Source organism: Anopheles funestus, chromosome 2RL, assembly GCF_943734845.2.
Source record: "Anopheles funestus chromosome 2RL, idAnoFuneDA-416_04, whole genome shotgun sequence".
NCBI classification, from domain to species: domain Eukaryota; kingdom Metazoa; phylum Arthropoda; class Insecta; order Diptera; family Culicidae; genus Anopheles; species Anopheles funestus.
The window spans coordinates 14,415,571-14,433,720 of NC_064598.1; the positions used below are offsets into that span (position 1 = coordinate 14,415,571).

Here is an 18,150-nt window from a genome sequence, read left to right on the forward strand (position 1 = left end):
CTACATAAGCAACCGTTTGCCTCCAAGAACTCGACCACGTATCCAAACACGGGGACACCCTGGAACACCCAGGGACTCCACCCACCCGCGTTCGGTTGTCAATCGACCTACATAAAGTGTTTGTAATCAGTAGCAATTTGCGCTAATTGGTCCGAATGGAGTGAAGAATGCTATGTTTGCCAGACCGGACAGTGTGTCCCATCGCGGCAAACGAAACATAAGAACAATCCTGCCCCATCCCCGAACCTCCCTTTCTGAGACCCGATCATCAACGTCGACATCGCCACGACATCGCGATGATGGAAAAGAAAGATTATTGTCTTTAATTTGGTACCCACACTCGGGGTCGGTTTGTCTTTTCCACTTGGTGCACATGCTGGAAAAGGCGAAATGGCACAATGGGTTCTCTATTATTCTTCTCGTTTTTTTTTTTTGCTCCCTTCCTATTCTCACCCCATCGTAGATCATCGTCATCGTCTTCCTACGATCGTGCTCGGTACTATGCGTGATATGTCGCATTCTAGGTTCATCAAATTGAAGGCAGTTTAATTGAATTTCATCACCCCTGTGTGGTGGTTGCTGCCGTTAACCGATCGTGTGTCGATCATCGAAGTCGATCGTTCTAAACCATGCTTGCGTAACCAGTTGTCGTGTATCATTTAGCTTTTTTTTTGAGGATAGACCAAAATTTAAAAAAACATGTTCCCCAAATTTGTTTCTAATTGTACAAAAAAAGTGCGGAAAAGTCTCTTACTTAACCCTTTAGCCTTACAGATACACGCTTTCCGTTGATCTTTGAAGGCGTGATCGAAAGCACATGTTACACTTCATCCGATCCGTCATCCGAAAGTCGGTTAAATGGCGAGATTTGTTTTTGAAGAACCTTCCTACAAAAAAAAGAACCACCGAAAGCAACAATCAAGCCCAATTAAATAGTGACATCCACATTAAGTTCACAGCGAGCACAAAAAAAGATTGTCGACATGAAACAGGTGAGCAGCAAGACGAATTCCTACATGCTGTAGGCGAGCTGTTCAAGCATGTTCCGTACGTACGCGTGAGGGAATTATGGTTTTCCGTGCTCTACACATCATCACATCATCATCATGTGTCCTCGGCACTCAAGTACAGACCAGTGAAGAGTGAAAAAAGGAAACAGCAGAGTTTGAAGAGAAAAAAAAATCTTCCATGACAAACAGATGTTATCGGAGCAGCTTCAAGAGCGGTGTCCCCGCACTATTGGTTAACCCATTAACGAACGCGGGAGTCAAGTGCCCGGGTTTTTTTTTTGTTGAGAAGAGGGTACCCACTCGTCAAAATCCTCCGCCGGAATGTACACGAGTGCGTGCGCACGTCAGACGGCGATGAATAAATTTTAATTACCCATGCGCTACTTGATTAGCAGTCTTGGCTCTTTAACGTTCTCACACACTGCTGGACCGCTGTGGGGCTCCAGCTAATGGGTGACAGTGGCGCACGCGACTTCGTAGTAGTGAGCACACGCCTCGATCTGCGTCTTGGCCCGTTGGGCGTCTGCTAGCGAATGGAATCTGCTATCCGTTTATTAGTATTTATGCCTCTGGAGCATTAGTGTGCAGCATCGGTTCAATTGACCTACAACCGATGATACTTGGAATTAAGATTGGGAATCGGGAAACGATACTATACCCCTACGAAACTGTTCCTTTTTTTTCATTTTTGCAGTTTGCGGTTGCTGAAAGTCCGCGCATCAGATTGCGATTTGCGAAACCCCGTGGAACAAACTGGACAATTAAAACAAAACCTCCACAGGCAGACATACTTTTCGCCGACCTCGTGGAGAATCTTTTCCTTGGGAAAACGTATTTTTTTTCTCTCTCTTTGCTGGAGTAGAACAGAAACCCAAAAAAAAAAAAACAAAAATGTCATCTTCTTTTTCTGCGACGTAGTGTTGTGTAGTCGCATATTTACGCAAGGAGATGATGATCAGCGGTTAGGATGGGGATGATGATGCGTCAACTGTACCGTGATTTATGGGTTCCTTGTTCTTGCGGTATGTGCAAGATTAAGGCAAGGAATTAAGACGGCATTGACGTTGTCTCGAGTGGATTTTCGGGGAGGGAGTTTTCGACGTTTTTCTCGTTCGTGCCTGTGTTCATGGTGTGTCATTCATTGTAGTGCGTTAACGTTTCGTTGAGTATCTCCAGTAGTCGGTAGTGAGTAATTTATGCCCCTGCTAATGGCACTCACGTTTTTGAGGGTAGTGAACACACTTACCTACACTTGCGATAGTGATTGTAGTTTGGTGTGGTGTAAACCATTTCATTCTTTTTTCCTTTCTCTTTTCTTTTTTTTTTTGTTAACCATTCACTTCATACATTAATCGTTTCATTTTTCTTTCTTCCAGCTAGCTCCATACACTGTTCTGTTTTTTTTACCTACATTCCTTCCATTTATCTTATGCTTTTCTTTTACTAATATGCATCTTAAGTTTTTTTTTCTATTATATATTAGTTCTACTACTCCAATTAACCCAAGCTTTCACTCCAACGCCCAGACACGCATAATAGATTCGCACACAGCGTTGCACCGCGTTGCACCTTTTGCACCATTAATTGAATGATTTGTTTTCTTCTAACAATCCGTTAACACAAAGCACGCACAGGGTAAAAGGTGGATATGATTTTTTTCTTCTTTTTATTATTTACTTACTAGCCCTAACCCATCCCCCGTTATCGACTCCTAAATATCAAAGCTCTTCTGCTTCCTCAAAGCTTTCCCTTTAAGTCTGTAAAATTGTAATAATCACTCAAACACTTGCCTTTCTATTCTTGCAGATGCTTGTGGGCTTTCGGATGTGGCACACATCGAGTCGCTGCAGGAAAAGTCCCAGTGCGCGTTGGAGGAGTATTGCCGGTCACAGTATCCCAACCAACCGACCCGTTTCGGCAAGCTACTGTTACGTCTTCCCTCCCTAAGAACCGTGTCTTCACAGGTATGTTTGGCGGTGAAAGTGATTAAGCTTATGTGCGCGATCGTAACTGTTTCTCCTATATGTATCCCACACTATCATCTGCAGGTTATAGAGCAACTGTTCTTCGTCCGACTGGTAGGCAAAACGCCTATAGAAACCCTTATCCGTGACATGCTGTTATCGGGCAGTAGTTTCTCCTGGCCCTACCTTCCTTCGATGTGACACACGGCCGTGTGGCGCCAACTGACAACGACATGATCTTCACTGATGATGGGAGGTGCGTCTACTACCGCGGTAGCGGCGGCCACCCTTCAACATCAACACCACCAACAACAGCAACAGCAGCAGCAACAGCAACAACAACAGCATCATCTGGAAGAGTTGCAGCAGCAACAAGCGCATTCGAATCAGCAGCAGCTGCAGCAGCAACAGCAGCAACATCATCAACAGCAACTTGTCCACCATCTTCAGGCGCAACAACAGCTGCACGAACAGCACGATCCCCATCATCAGCAACAGCTACAGCTACAGCAGCAGCAGCAGCAAACCCCTCAGCAGACACTCGGCATGGCGCTTGGACAAAGTAACACCCAGGCATTAGCGTTATCTCCATCATCCAGCTCGTACTACAGCAGCTGCTGTTCGGATATGGCGGCGGCTGCCCTGTCCTCACTGATGGCCAGTACCAGCCAGTTCACACAGTTCCAAAACACGCTCAACTTTGTTAGCGGTGGTGCGATTGTGGCGGGAAATGCGGCCAGTAGCAGCAGTAGCCATATTAGTACGGGCAGTGCTGCCAGCGTTAGTAGCTCCCGCAGTGGAGCTAGTACTGGTGGTGTTGAAACGCACACGTCCGGTACGAACAGTGCGGGTCACAGTGCTGGAGCGGCCGGTAGCGGTAGTGATAGTACGGCTAGCTGTACTACAACGATGGATGGCAATGAGGACACTGCCAGTGGTGCTGGTGCCGGTCATGTAAATAGCTTCGACAGTACACTGGCAGCACTGGCCGGTGCATCGACATCACAGACTGCTGACCACGTGGCCGTGGACGAAACGACACAGCGCAAGATACGATCCCACCCACCAGATCTGCCGGCCATCCTGATGGGAGCCAGTCACGTCGCTAACCTTCATCTGATCGATGAGATCGATCGTAGGGGTGCCGACTCAGACAGTAGCAATGGGCAGCAACTTCGTCACCATGAGGACACGAACGTTTCCGTCGTCGATGATGAGACGGCATGAAATGGTCACTCAACGTGGACGTCTGGTTGCTCCGGCAACCGTTTCATTTCCTTTCCGTCAGATTCTTCAGTAAACGTCTCCACTCTACTCTACATTGAACGTGCAGAAACACCCTCGGTGCAACTGTACAACGGTATTCTCCAAGAGAATGTTAGCCCAGTTTGAGAGCTAATTAATTATTTATCGTGAGCAATCTCCATTTCGATCTAGTTTCTTTTTTGTTTTATGTTAACTCACTCGAACTCGTTGTACGTTAAATTATGTTTCGTATACTCGTAAAACACTCAGTGCAATCGATAGATCAGTGTTGCCAAGAGGTAGTGTGGCGGGTGCCGCTACGATCGCAACCCGTCGATCACGCGATCGACGCTTTTGGCAAATGTTTTTGGAAAACAGCTACTAATCGAATTATATGTGTATGTATTTGTGTGTCTGTGTGTAATTAATGCAAAAGCCATGTGCTCTTGTGGCGATGAGAGAGAGAGAAAAGGGGAATAAAACTGATACTTGCAATATATAGATTTAACATAAACAAACAAAAAGAATGTAAAACAATAAACTGTGGCATTTTTCAAGCAAAAAGAGCAACTCTGAAATATCCATTTTAAGGAGCGCGAAAGCAGGACTCAGTCTTATTCTTCTCCCGGCGAAAGGATCACCCCTAATTGTGGGGTAGGGTTTAAAACATTGTCCAAAATAGCTATTTTGTGAATATTCAATTCCGAGTTGAGCGGAACTGTGGTACGTACCGGGTAGGAGTCAAACATTTAAACACCGCAGAAGAAGAGCAATTCTTACACATTGTGCAACAAGTCTAATCAAAAAAACTGTTGGCCGTCCATTATGGTTCTCTTCAGTAGTTCCAATCGATGTACCCCGTTCCCTGCTATCCGCTGTGTATGCGTCCTGTTTTGTTTTGTTTTAGCTTTCTTTCCATCGTGTACATAGGTTAGTGACGCTGGCTGCTCTTTAGTATCCTTGCCTCACCAAACTTTAAGGTATATCTCGTTTGAGTGTAATCATTCAACACACCGAAAGCGTCCCGAACTGTTCGCCATAATGCAAGTTGCTAGAGATGAGAGAACCGGACAATGTGCTGCTAGTGTTTGTTTTTAGTTGCCAGCAGCTGATCAGAGACGGAGGGCTTGAAGGACCTTTTTTCGGGTAGCTGTAGCATACACAAAATAATGATTTAAGTACATCCCACCATCAATCATCACACTCACGCTACGAAACGAACGGTCTATGTACATATACGTATAATCATCTACTCAAAGCAAAACGATCTTCCGCGGGCAGATCGCGCAAACAGTCGGAAGAATATGTGTTAAGCAAAGGGAAAATACTACGCTAGCTGTAACGCGGATAGCGTCGGTAGCAGAATCAAAATAGTTTAGTTAATTTAAATGGTGTATTGTTTGGTGGTGCTAACTAAGCAAACGCCAAGTGTTTTCTTTTTTCTTCCTTCCGAGATCTAATTGTTAGTAACTTTATTGCTCTCCTTGTAGGGACGGTCTCGCAATGACGCCAGGTCCTATGAGAAATTTAGTTCCACTCCGTACGGAGCGTAAATGCGAAAGCGAAAATGGGCGATATTGTGTTATCGTTTGTGTTTCAATGATACGTTGCATAATCAATAAACAAAACCAACAACAAAAAAAAAAAACAAAAAAAAAATCGAGAAGCAATGAAACGATCGCTCGCGGAACTGGATGAACAAACTAGTTAAACGAAAGTTACGAAAGTTAAGCAAATGCATGGAAGGTTTAGGCGGGAATGTAGCATCTCGCTGTAAGCATTGGAAAGGAAAGTAAAGATAGCGTACTTTTAAAAGAAATACAACAAAAAACCCACAAATAAACACACACACGCATATGTAATATTTATATACAACCCTTGATTGATTGAGGAACGTGGGAAAGTGAACGTGGTATGCTAGAACAAGAAATAAACAAAACAATATGTAAACATGAAACAATATGGAAAACGGAACCGAATTTTACTGCTTGTTCAACATCACAATTGTATATGTAGATGGGCTTAGCACAAACGATCATACTCCATTCATACAATAGCAACACCTTTCTTTGGTCGATCGATCGTTATCGTTGGATCACATTTTGGGCACAAGAAACTTCTCTTTTATGTGCCCTTTTCCCTTTCTTCTTCACTTCTCTCTTAGCTGCCCCTTTCGGATAGTTTCTTTAAGAAAATGCCACCCACCCAACGGAAGGCGTTATTTGGTTGAAACGATTTTCCAATAAAATATCATTAATTATCATTCGATATCATTAATCATTTCGAACGCCATTTCACGACATCGGTCCCTATCTTGCTGGGTTGTAAAATGTAAAACTTTTGGTCAATCGAATGTGCGGTACTGTCCTCACGCTATGTCTAGCGACCGGAAGAGGGCTGATCCTTTCTTGGGCTTTAATGGTTATCGCCCTTCGGTCCTAATCAAACAATATGATGACACCGTCCGTACTACCTCGTTTGAGAACTGTTTGCATTTAGTTCTGTTACGATTAATTATTGTTTCTGAGGCAAAATGACAATCGCAAACTTTTATCATGAGTTTTTTGTTTCTTCAATACAATGCAGATTGAAATTTATAGAAAAAGTTGTACATTTTCCTCACATTGTACTACAACCTATCGCGATTTGAACAGGAATCTACATTTTAATAAATGAATAATGCACTTATTTTTCTAGTTACCTTAACTTAATTTAAAAAATGTCGTTTAAATTACTACCGATTGGTGGGAAAATACTAAAAATAAATAAACCATGCAATATTTTGTATGACCGTCACCTTACCACTATGAATGATTCATTTCCCTGCAGTTCACTTTCTTTGCAATAGATGGCGCTACTGACATGATTTCGAGGTGTTGGAAAAAAATCATTCCAGTTGTCGTATGAAATGGTCGAAGGCATATCTTTGGTGCTTTGTTTACCTACTATCAATTTGAACGTGTTTTAACTAGCAGTGAAAATAAACAGTAAAATAGCATAATCAAACGGAACATTAAGCAATTGTGGCACGAAACGAATGGGAAAGTGATTAATATTATCCCTGTATCATAGCAATGTCTTCCAAAACATATTCCACGGTAGAGTGTATGTTTGTACTCTTGCTAACCTCATCCTTGGCCGGTTTATCTGGATCGCGTACAAATACGTTCCCAGTTCTCGTCGAGGCGAAAGATGTTGAGAATGTCCCAGAGCTAGATTTGTCCAAAATGATCAACGAGAATGTTTGTATCCTTTTCAAAACCTTAACCTTTCTACAATGCACGTAAATTGTTTTACAAGGAAAGCGACACGTCAGTGCTTTTCGACCGTACATTATCTATCCTATCTAGCTTTGATAAGATTGGCAACAAACAATTGATTTTCCTTAATGAGCTTATTTCAAGACTCCAAAATATTTGTACGGAAACGCGAAGAGCACAAACTGCTGGTAAATCATCTTCAATCCATTGACGATTATGGGAAACGCTACAAGCTGATGAAAATAGGAATTGATGAAATCATTCGAGTATGTGGTGGATTCTATTAAATTGTTTCACCTGTAAGTTGCTAACGTGTTGTACTGCTTGTAGATAATCCGGGAAGAAGGAGGAAAACTGCGTGGGAATAAAATCACATCGGAATCGGAGTTTCCCAAACTGCAGGAACTGATCAATGCGCTGGCACAGTTCCTCGAGAATACGTGTCTTTTCGGTGAAATGGTTTTACACTTTCCCGACATGTCCTATCGCATACTGAAGAATGTTTCCGACTGGCGCACGCTAATGACAGACGCGTTGAACTACAGCAAAGCTTTTATACAAATTTTGGATGAAAAATCCATAGAATTGCTCAATTTGCTTAATCAAGAGATGAACGAAGACCAACGAACACCAGATTACGTCAATCCATATCGGGAGACCGCTTCAACGACCGAACCACCCAAGGACAAGCCAAAGAAAAAAATCAAATCGAAAAAAGGACCATCTTTGTCACAAGCGAAAACAGAGTTATAACGCACACCGTTCCGGTTGTAGAAAATGATTTCATTCGCTTAAATATACGCTTATACGAGAAATTTACATTATAGATTAGTTATCCTACCATCGGCTATTACGTTGCCAATGGACACACTCTCTATTCCCGCATTGACGGAGCGCCTAGCTGACCCATCTGTACCATCTTGCCATAACCGCCACGGCCCAAATCGTGATCTTGTCGGTATTCGTCGCGCACTTGTCCGCCCGTTTTACCCCGACCATACTGACGGCCCTCGATGAATCCGGCATCCCAATCGACACGAACGATTCGATCGTCCAGCCGTGTTCCGTTGATGTATCGCATCGCACTTTCCGCATCTAACCGTGAGTAATACTCTACAAAGCAAAATCCACATGGTGTTTTCTTGAATTTATCCAACCCCATTATGATACGCCGCACATCTCCACACCGGGAAAAGAGTTCATGTATCTGCTCTTCGGTGGTGTAGAACGATAAATTGCCCACGTATAGCGTGGAGGAAAGGCGCAGCAATTTTTCCTGTTCGTGGCGCGAGCCCTACAAGTACAGAAAACAAAAGTAAACATTTAGCCAAGGTTCAACTGAACGCTTCTGCTTTCCCTTGCAAATGCAAGGCGTAGTTTTGAATGCGAATGAATCGTACCTTAAAATGTTGATCGCGATATTTGCTCAACGCTACCGATGGTGTATGAACGGATTGGATTTGAGAAGCCATTTTCGAATGCTTTTAACTTTAGTTAAAATTCACAGCGCACGAAACAACGCCGCTTATAATCAAAACAAACTCTTCTTGACAGATTTTCCACAGGCGAAGAATGACAGATTGTTGAATGTCGTTCGTGGCTGTAGCGCCCTCTACACCTCAAATTAGAAACTGATAGTTCAAAAAATGGTTCGCAAAATGTCGGCAAAACGTGTCAAGAACATCGAATTTAAAATTAAGGACTAAATTAAGCACTAAATGTGGTACTAACAATAAACATTTTTTTCATAGGTTCACTGAAGTTGGTATAGATAATTCGGAGCGTAGATTTAAATCGTTACTTTATTGAAAAACACTATCAATACGTCCAGATCGTAACACTCCATTATATCAAAAAGCGTTTATCAATCAACGTTTTCTTGGCGAGATTATTCTTCAGTACATAATTCATGACCATCTCGAAACACTTATATACGATGCCGATGACAACGATGGCCAACAGATAGTTTTCGGTCAGCAGCACAACGCAACAGAACAGCAATAGCTCAACTTGGAAGAAAATGCTCTCGTTGCCGTTAAACAGAATTTGGTCGAACGAATGGCCGTTGTCAATGTAGAAGACTCCTTTATCTGTTGGAGGAAGAAAAGATGAAGAGATGTACTATACGTTACACTCATAAACAGACACTTGAGCTTACTTTCCGTTATATAGCTCTGAAATTCGCAGTTAAGAATGTTCTCCAGGATACTTCGCTCTTGAATGATGTAATCAAGATCTTTGAGTGCCTGTTCCAAAAAAAGCAAACAACGTAAGCTTAACATGTTTTCCTCTGAATCTCCACCTGTAAATGGATTCTTACGTGATCAACAAACGCAGCAAAAAAGCGATTTACGTTGTAGTACGTCAGGATGGTTCGCTCAAAGTTGTACTCCAATCGGCCCCCACCAGGACTGGTAAATACCTCGCTAGTGCTCATCTTGGCACTTCCGATCAGTTGCGGCTGGTTTAGATGTTGGTGCGGTCCCAAAGAGGACGAGTTTCGCAGCGGTGTTATCAACTTGTCATAAAACAGACGTAGATTTTTTGGCACCAGAATGGAGTACGTTTGTTGCTCGGATCCCGGCAGAAGACCTCGATTACCGCAGAGGTTATCTTCTTCGCGCTTGAACTGCATAATCATAGAGCACATGTCCGTATCGGAAAAACCGTGCGGTGACCGACCATGGATGTAATAGCCGTAGGATTCCATGCTGAGTATGAACACGGATATGTTCGCTATCGATGCGACATCGATAAATTGTTGAATGGCATTTTCTATGAATCGATCGTGGATTAAGAAATTGTACAGCCGTTGGGCGATATATACGGTTGTGTAGATCAAAATTCCAACCGCAATCAGAAGCATCTTGTCTGATTTGCCGAGCAGTTCATCGTTCCTTTGCAGGTGCAGATGGAACGCGTTGGAAGCCCAATTTTCGAAGCCCAATATCACAAATGCCAGGGCCAGCGAGATGATGTGCGCAAACATGGAAATTTTACGCTTCGTCGCCAGTTCCTGCCATTCATTCGCAATGAAATAGTTCCGCCAAGCAGATACACTATCATGCGAGGTGGTTGGTTTGGTCTGAAATGAGATAAGGAAGATGTTAAAAGCCGTCTAGGGACATTTTTCAGCCCACTCACGTTTGTGCTGGACGCAATGGAAGGGGTATCCAGCTGGTGTAATCGCTGTCCCATGGTGCTGATGTCAAATATTTTTGGACGTTCCCAGTCGATGAAGAAAATGTCCACATTAACCATGTAGAAAAATACACGTATCAACTTAAGTAGCTGCAAAGGAAAGCAAGAATTTTGAATCAACTTGCAACAACTAATTTATTCCATTTCTCACCTTTAAAGCGAATCCCACGTATATGAATGCCTCCACAACATTCTGCACCTCCAACGGCAGCAACAAATGGACCGTACTTTGTGTTTTATACGTGAAGAAAGCATGCAGCACAATAATCGCCAACACGACCAAGAATGCCGTACCGAGATACGATCCCAGGTAGATGACAAAGTTCCAAAATACCTCCATATCGTAATACACCTTGTTTTGGCGCAGTTTATAGCAGTAAGATTGAAATACGCTCATTGAAAACGCCAACAGTATGAATATTGGTAGAAGAATCTGGAAATAAACATCCACAAAACATGGCATGAGGGAATGAGGCAAATCGACTATCGACTCTAGATGATTGCGTCCTTTACCTCCAGTAGAGAAGAATAGCTGTATGTCTTCGTAAACGTAACACTAAACTCGAAATTGATCGTGCTTGTCGATTGTGCCGACGATGTCATATTGAGCAGCGCATACTCCATTCGTACTAGCGGTATCGAGATGCGGTTCGGATGTTTTCCATGATCCGGATGGAGCTTAAACTCTAGTTCGATCTTCCTTACGTATCGTAGGAAGAAAAATTGATTCTTCACATCCATCTCACCATAGAGTTTTGGTTTGTGCAGCTCATTCAGTCCCGATACAGTATCAACGAGCAGAAAGCGTTTCACCAGTTGCCATCGGTCCGGTTCAGGGTCAGTGTTTTGGCTGAAGGCGTTCCCAATCAGTATCGGAACGGAACGCATAAGACGAACTTTCTGTTCATAGTAGTTCACATACAGCGACAGGAACTCTACCTCCCCAAAGTCCTCCACGAGTCGATTCACGTTCAAAACACAGTTGCGTTGATAGTTTTGTCCAAAGCGTATCCGCTGTTCCTGGCTCACATCGTACCGTTCACAAAGATTCAAATCGGCAAAGCGCATTTCGCGAAACTGTCGTAAATGGCCATTTAAATCGTAACTCACCAAGGTGAAATTGAGCGTGTTGTTTATCTGAAACGATGGTAATCAATCAGGAAGCTTTAGTGCGCCCTATCGAGTTATTGCAACATGCTCGGCCCAATACCCCAGCTAGTGTGTGCATGTGCAAATAGTTCGTGACGGTACCTTGAGGCGACATTTGCATATTCGTGTATAAGGATATTAGGGAGCGGGAAAAAATGAGCTACTACGACACGTAAGCCAACGGTACTTACAGTGCACTTAAAGGCATAAAAGATTACCGCCGAGATTGTATGGTGCAGATAAAAATGGACTCAGAAACGAGAGACACAGGAGGAGGGCTTATTCTTGCTTTCCTTTCAGTCTATTATCGATCGTTAGCAACCGTAAGTCGGCTGTTTTGATGTTTAAAGAAAGTTTAAATATAATTTCAAATACTAAAAAAGTCTCTCGAGTTTTTTAGGCCACCCTTTTGCAGAAGAAAGCTAATGTTGATTGGCATATCCGGTACAAACAATCAAGTACGCCAACAACAACATGTTTATCGGTAAATGCAACATCCACGACCCCAGCAAACAAATCAAAGCCTACCAATGTTAAATATTTGCTCCTAGTAACCGATGTAACCTATCAACAGTTGTAGGTACAACACGACCGCATGAAAGACACTCGTCCCGATATTCGAACGCACATGGGTGTTTTTTCATTGATTAAAGCAGCCATATTGTCATGTGTGATGAATGGGACACGTGATTCTATTAAATATTGAAGAGGATCAGTTCATAGTGACCTTCGCTGATGGTAAAAACATTTACCCGCCATTCAGACAACATTGTCCGGCCACACGGAATCACGCACCGTTATTTGATTGCACTTGACCGGTAATCCATTAGGAAGGTCGTAAGAAGATTATTGAAACTTACCAAGGTAATATTAAATAAATCGTTTCTCTTCATTTGCCCGTTTAGAACAATAATGTAGAGAATTGTGCCCAATATTAATTCTAAGCTAAAATCTCAACAAGTGGGTCAAAATGAGCCACAGTTTCTTAACCCCCCACAGCGGAAAGGATTTGTGTTAATTTTATTTTCAGTACATGCTCCACTCTATAAATGCTCCACACGACCCGGTTCTAAAAAGGATTTCACTTTCCAACCCTCTCCTGTTTGTGTCTTGTTTTGACCCACTTCAAATACCAGTAGGTGGTGGAACAGGGGAGGGCGCTATCGTTAAAATTAATCATAGCGAATACATTATCGCCCGCAACACTTTTTCTTACGCTAATGAGTAGCATGTTCGTCCCCAAAACTTATGTCGTCGGCACTGTTGTCCGGTGCTAGGTTTATGCTTAGGTACGGAACAATGTCACGCAACCAAAGGGGTCATAGAAATTTGCCCACAAAAAATTATTAAAACCACGATCAATAGGGTGGCTTGTTTTTAGTTCTTCGAACGTAAAACCGGAAATGGTGGTGAGGTTTCTTATTTTCCACTTTTTTGCAAATGAATATTTCTGTCGCTTAGGTAATGGCCAATATTAAAAATAGTACCGCAATTTACCTGGTTTGTAACGTCACTGTCGTAGCTATAGTCCAGATATTTCTCCAGTAACTCACTGACGTACTTTCCACGCCGGTAAAACAGTCCCGGTCGAACGGCATCGGGTCCCAACTTCGGCAAGGATCCTCCAGCACCACCGGTTCCATCACCGTTCAGATAGCTCTGACTGGCACTAACCACACTTGGCACACTACCAGTGGTTCCCGCTCCATTTGCACCTAATGCGGCCAGGTCGTACGTTTGATAAGTGTAGAAAATGGCACACGGTGAATGTCTTTCCAGGCTGTAGAAGCTGAGAACGCACAGATTCGCCAACTGCTGGCAATGTCGTACACTTCGCATCACATGACAGAACACTATTAAGTACTTGACATTTTTGTACACGTTCACATTCTGCCGGTTCTGGTGCAAGAACCGATTCAGGCTAAAGGCTGGAAAGTGCTGTACGTCGCGTAGCAGTGACAGCGGTATGCAAAAATTATGAGCACCACGAGGATCACCGGGCCATCCGTCGCGCTCGATGTACAGCACGTTGGCCTTTAGGTCACACTCACAAACCGAACGTTCGCTGCCGGGCGGAAAGGTACGGCGCCGTTGGTATACGCTTCTGGCTGATTTCGTCGTATTGACGATGCCCACTTGGATCGTCTTGCAGAAGTTGACCGTATCGAACCGTTCGCCGGCAGGAAACTGGGCAAAGAAGTCACTCACATTTTGGCACACTGGCCGTTGAAGGACACTGTCATGGTCACGAATGGCCACCGCTTGTTCGTTGCAAATGCAGGATAGTTCTAGAAGATGGACAAAAGGAATGTTAAATTTTTACTTCCTTTCCGTATGCATATAAATGTGTCCTTTTATAGAATGAACTTTAGAGTGGTGCATTGCATAGAAGGTTTCGTATTTGTTTAATCGATACGAGGTCGCTTAGTTCTAAAATTTAAACTGCTGCCTATACTTACTGTCTTTAGCGGGGATCAGGTGCAATCCGTCGTCACACAGACTACACTTGAAGGCAAACAGATCGTAGTACTCGTTCGATCGACAGTCGTCGGGCGTGGCGTACAATTGCACATCGTTCGAGTTGTAAAAGTCGGCATTTGCCAGGACGACGAAATTACTAGCCGAGAGTGTACTCAGCAAAAGCACGTTTCTAAACATTGCAACGTACTGGCCAATTGAACATCCATAAATAGACAAATCCATCTTGGAAAGGCTCAGGGAGCGCTCGAATTGTGCATTGTCCGTCCCCTACACTTCACAAACACTTTCACTTTCACCAGTATCCTTAAGGTCGTCCAAATAGGCCGTCGAGAGCTCAGCGGAACGTATTCACCCTCAAGAACGTTATGCTAGACTGCATCGTACCAGGTAGCTGGAAGAACTTACCAGCATGTAAACATGGTAACATTTGTTTAGTAGGTATCACCAAGGCAACGGACGTGGTGTGCAAATACGATTCCGGTCACAACCACCAGCAATCGCACGACTGCAACAGATAGAGCTATTAAATTAATGGTGAATTATCATTAATTTTCCTCATCCATAATTTTACTTTTTTAATTTATGAAACATCGAATGAAACAAACATATTACTGATTGATATTACTGATTTGGGAAGTTTCTAACATTACAATCCCAAATCGTTTTATATTAGTATTCAAATCTCAATGTGGGTTTAGGTTGATCGTATTAGAACAAGAGATATAAATTTAATAAAGATATAAATTTAATCGTAATGTAAAAACATGTAGATATCCGGGAAGCAGGATGCTTTTCCGTTGCAACGTTCGTTTCAAAACGGTGTCGGCAACATGACTGTCACAGAACAGCTGTCAGCGTGTTGACGTTTTGGTTCCCCGTTTTCATTTTTTTCATTCCTTTCGGTTTTCATTTGTATGGTCAATTTACAATTCAGTTTTCCTCACGGCACGGGTTTTCTTTCGATCTTTCTTCACTGAAAACGAAAAACAACCGGCCGCATTTGGCTTCCAACATTTTCCGGGAGTGCAGGTTTCTGCTGTGCCGTGCTGTCCCGTTTGCCACCTGTTTCTAATTAGTGCCGAATATAGTTTTCTTTCCCGGAGCTGACCGCGCGAGTTACGAAACTGAAGAAATGTTCGAAGAAGCGGATAACTTTGCGGATCTGTTCCGCGGTGGACTGCCCTACTATCTGCTGATCACGCTTCCAATTTTGATCATTTGCTCGTCGAATCCGGTGCTGGCTGCCAGCGAGTTTGGTGTCCAGCGGATGTCACAGTATGATGTTCACGGTGCCGCATACGGTAAGAAGGGATTCCCCCTATATTAGGTGCTAGTGTCCGGTTGAGGTTAGGGGAACTCGGGGACATAAATTAATGTTTGATTAATGTTCATACGATGTAGACTGTCAATATGATTTATTTGTGTTCCTCTTGTTTTAGGGTGCCGCGCGTCGGCATTGAATTTGGAAGCCAAATCCCTGTATACTTGGCAGACGTCCCGGCATTGTGTGTTGACCCGGTTGCAGGATATGACCATCGACCATTTCCGCGAAATCCGTGCAAAGGCGGGTGGTCTTGTGGTTCTGCTGCCGGAAGACACAGCCGCTCTGAGCTTGGAGGACAAGCAGGTAAATATCAATACTGTGCTTAATTCCGAAGCAGAACAGTTGACTATCGTTCTTTAAGAAAATCCACCTAAACCAATTAGTCCGGTTAATTCCAAGCACTTTCACTTTACGCACTAATGCAATTAGAGAAGGCTACTATTTAGTGGGCTTCCATACTGATTTAGAGATACGATTTACCTTTCGTAGCACATTCACCTGCTGGAGCAAGCGATGATGGTGCAAGATGTCCCCATTCCGGTGTACTTTTCTAAGTTCGATTCCAAGCTGAACAGCATCATTGACGAAGTCACACGTACCACCGTACGCAATCCTAAACAGAGCACCCAGAGCCGCGAATCGGCTTTCAGCGAAATATTCGGTTCGATATCGGCCAACGGTTACCAGATCGTGGTGTCCGGTTCTTCCCATACCGCCAACAAGCAGTCCAAGATACCGATCATTCAGGGTGAGCTGGCCCCGATGAAGCCGAGCAAAGCGCTGGATGGCGATAATAAGCTGCCGCTTATCATTGTAACGGCACATCTCGATACATTCGGTCTGACAAACTCCCGGCAAAGCAATGCGGATGTGGCCGTACTGCTGACGCTGGTCGAACTTTTTAGCAAGCTGCATGCAAGCATCCCGAAATATCGGCTCATATTTTTGGTGTCGGAATCGGGTCTATTGCTTAACTTCCAGGGCATGAAGAAGTGGCTCGATTCAAACTTGGACGAAAATATCCAGATACAGCATGCGGAATTTGTCGTTTGTCTCGACACGATCGGGAAGCTGTTGGCGAACGAGAACGTCTACATGCATGTGTCGAAACCTCCGAAGGAGGGTACATCGATGAATAGCTTTTACAAGACGCTCCGAACCGTTGCCCAGCGGTATGGAAATGTGAGCGTGGAGGGAGTGCACAAAAAGATCAATCTGGCAGACACGTTGCTAGCTTGGGAACACGAGCGATTTAGCATGAAGCGCATGCCCGCCTTTACCCTGTCGAATGTTAAGGTTGGTAGTGGAATTATGTAGAATATGTGGTTTATGCAACTGATTGGTTATGCTTTACTTTCTTTCAGAGCCATAAAGACCCAATGCGAAACACCATCTTTGATGATGATACTGTGGAGGAGCAGTTGGATGCACTAGAACGTAATGTAAAAATTATCGCAGAGGCACTAGCAAGTCACATCTACAATGTACCGGCCGAGGACGGGGCAGCTGGAGAAATATTCACCGGCTCCATGGCAATCAGTCGGGAGCAAATTAAGCCCTGGTTGCACATTCGGTCGACGCAGCAGAACAATGATCTGAAGTACGCGTTCGAAAAGTACCTGCGCAATGTGAAGGTTACCTACGAGAAGCCGGATGCTCGCGAACCAGATTTTATGCTGTACGACGATCGCGATGCCTTGCTTAACATTTACAACGTAAAGCCGGCCGTTTTCGATCTGTTCCTTACCTTTATGATTGCTGCCTACCTGTCGGCGGTCTACTTTGCCATCTTCCACTTTCCGAGACTGTACGGTATCTTGTGTCGCATGACGGTAGCTAAAACCAAAGTAAACTAAGCGAGGACAAGGAATAGTGGGCGCCGTTAGCATTCATCAATCGTTTTAGAACACGGGTAGTGTGTAGCGTGTAGATTACATTGTTTTGTTTCCCTTTCCCTGTTGAAACTCAATTGCGTTAGCGTTTCTTATCGAACCGTTCATTTAGGAAAGTAAAATATCATTTGATTTGCTTCACTAAAAAACACTCTTTCCATACAACTGCACTGTCTTCATCATTTCGTTTGGCGTTATCTGCATAATTATTCATAGCACGTTTTGTTACCCAGTACCACGCTAGTCGGTAGAACGTTGAGTACATCAAAATCTGTTTCGTTCGATGGTTTTTGCATAAGTTTTCGGCAATTGTCTCTATTACTTTGCTTGTATCGTTTCAACTAAGCAGATCTCTTCGTACCGAAGACTAGCTTTGAACGGCCAACATCACGCGAAACCCGAGCAAAGACAAATAAAAATCATGTAATTGCCAAGCGGCCTGAGCGTTGCGACTATAATCTGAGAACATTTAATTATACGCATGGAATGTGCTTTTCTTATACCATCTTCAAATACAATTGTAAAAGAAAGGGATATCCTCTAAACGTTCGTATAGCGCAAACAAGATATAAATGATTGAATTGGTAACAAATAATTTAGAATTCAGTTTGAATTTTGTTAGCC

At 43.5% G+C, this 18,150-nt stretch overlaps 6 protein-coding genes across 8 annotated transcripts in view; 4 read left to right on the forward strand and 2 right to left on the reverse strand.

The window, feature by feature from the left end:
* The window catches only part of LOC125764981 (nuclear receptor subfamily 2 group F member 1-B), a 71,485-nt gene extending 68,310 nt beyond the window's left edge, over nt 1-3,175 (forward strand). For both annotated transcript variants that reach the window (XM_049429779.1, XM_049429781.1), the window contains exons 4-5: nt 2,817-2,974; nt 3,059-3,175. In XM_049429779.1, coding sequence (XP_049285736.1) covers nt 2,817-2,974; nt 3,059-3,175 — 275 coding nt within the window. The remainder of the gene's footprint in view (nt 1-2,816; nt 2,975-3,058) is intronic.
* A 48-nt stretch (nt 3,176-3,223) lies between these two features.
* On the forward strand, nt 3,224-4,201 carry LOC125764829 (protein roadkill-like). The gene is made up of 2 exons (XM_049429440.1): nt 3,224-3,247; nt 3,425-4,201. Exons 1-2 carry the CDS (start codon nt 3,224-3,226, stop codon nt 4,199-4,201), a joined length of 801 nt encoding a protein of 266 aa, XP_049285397.1.
* A 2,890-nt stretch (nt 4,202-7,091) lies between these two features.
* On the forward strand, nt 7,092-8,298 carry LOC125765141 (coiled-coil domain-containing protein 134-like). Its single transcript, XM_049430037.1, has 3 exons — nt 7,092-7,465; nt 7,624-7,745; nt 7,810-8,298. The coding sequence occupies exons 1-3, from the start codon at nt 7,294-7,296 to the stop codon at nt 8,230-8,232; spliced, it is 717 nt and encodes a 238-aa protein (XP_049285994.1). The 5' UTR covers nt 7,092-7,293; the 3' UTR covers nt 8,233-8,298.
* LOC125765171 (nuclear cap-binding protein subunit 2) lies at nt 8,242-9,033 on the reverse strand. Its single transcript, XM_049430084.1, has 2 exons — nt 8,880-9,033; nt 8,242-8,773 (listed from the first exon to the last, which is right to left on the reverse strand). Exons 1-2 carry the CDS (start codon nt 8,949-8,951, stop codon nt 8,354-8,356), a joined length of 492 nt encoding a protein of 163 aa, XP_049286041.1. The 5' UTR covers nt 8,952-9,033; the 3' UTR covers nt 8,242-8,353.
* Nucleotides 9,034-9,263: 230 nt separating this feature from the next.
* Nucleotides 9,264-15,112, reverse strand: LOC125764938 (meckelin). Its single transcript, XM_049429678.1, has 8 exons — nt 14,289-15,112; nt 13,327-14,117; nt 11,194-11,817; nt 10,832-11,113; nt 10,624-10,770; nt 9,800-10,564; nt 9,638-9,725; nt 9,264-9,569 (listed from the first exon to the last, which is right to left on the reverse strand). Exons 1-8 carry the CDS (start codon nt 14,530-14,532, stop codon nt 9,325-9,327), a joined length of 3,186 nt encoding a protein of 1,061 aa, XP_049285635.1. The 5' UTR covers nt 14,533-15,112; the 3' UTR covers nt 9,264-9,324.
* A 92-nt stretch (nt 15,113-15,204) lies between these two features.
* LOC125765029 (nicalin-1) lies at nt 15,205-17,963 on the forward strand. 2 transcript variants are annotated; one of them, XM_049429875.1, is made up of 5 exons: nt 15,206-15,339; nt 15,399-15,611; nt 15,750-15,937; nt 16,124-16,930; nt 16,999-17,963. In XM_049429875.1, the coding sequence occupies exons 2-5, from the start codon at nt 15,443-15,445 to the stop codon at nt 17,488-17,490; spliced, it is 1,656 nt and encodes a 551-aa protein (XP_049285832.1). In that variant the 5' UTR covers nt 15,206-15,339; nt 15,399-15,442; the 3' UTR covers nt 17,491-17,963. The 2 variants fall into 2 exon arrangements, with proteins under 2 accessions (XP_049285831.1, XP_049285832.1); XM_049429874.1 differs by having other exon boundaries at nt 15,205-15,611.
* The last annotated feature ends 187 nt before the right edge of the window (nt 17,964-18,150 follow it).

Bases quoted from the DNA above. Each gene is read 5' to 3' on its own strand.
- LOC125764829 (XM_049429440.1), top strand. From the start codon at position 3,224: ATGGGAGGTGCGTCTACTACCGCG. The intron at 3,248-3,424 runs GTAGCGGCGGCC...CACCATCTTCAG, and splicing joins GAGGTGCGTCTACTACCGCG to GCGCAACAACAGCTGCACGA.
- LOC125765141 (XM_049430037.1), top strand. From the start codon at position 7,294: ATGTCTTCCAAAACATATTCCACGGTAGAGTGTATGTTTGTACTCTTG. The intron at 7,466-7,623 runs GTATCCTTTTCA...GCTTATTTCAAG, and splicing joins AATGATCAACGAGAATGTTT to ACTCCAAAATATTTGTACGG. The intron at 7,746-7,809 runs GTATGTGGTGGA...TACTGCTTGTAG, and splicing joins GAATTGATGAAATCATTCGA to ATAATCCGGGAAGAAGGAGG.
- LOC125765171 (XM_049430084.1), bottom strand. From the start codon at position 8,951: ATGGCTTCTCAAATCCAATCCGTTCATACACCATCGGTAGCGTTGAGC. The intron at 8,774-8,879 runs GTACGATTCATT...CTGTACTTGTAG, and splicing joins ATCGCGATCAACATTTTAAG to GGCTCGCGCCACGAACAGGA.
- LOC125764938 (XM_049429678.1), bottom strand. From the start codon at position 14,532: ATGGATTTGTCTATTTATGGATGTTCAATTGGCCAGTACGTTGCAATG. The intron at 14,118-14,288 runs GTAAGTATAGGC...TCCATCTTCTAG, and splicing joins CCTGATCCCCGCTAAAGACA to AACTATCCTGCATTTGCAAC. The intron at 10,771-10,831 runs GTGAGAAATGGA...TTTCCTTTGCAG, and splicing joins ACGTGGGATTCGCTTTAAAG to CTACTTAAGTTGATACGTGT.
- LOC125765029 (XM_049429874.1), top strand. From the start codon at position 15,443: ATGTTCGAAGAAGCGGATAACTTTGCGGATCTGTTCCGCGGTGGACTG. The intron at 15,612-15,749 runs GTAAGAAGGGAT...CTCTTGTTTTAG, and splicing joins TGTTCACGGTGCCGCATACG to GGTGCCGCGCGTCGGCATTG. The intron at 15,938-16,123 runs GTAAATATCAAT...TACCTTTCGTAG, and splicing joins TGAGCTTGGAGGACAAGCAG to CACATTCACCTGCTGGAGCA.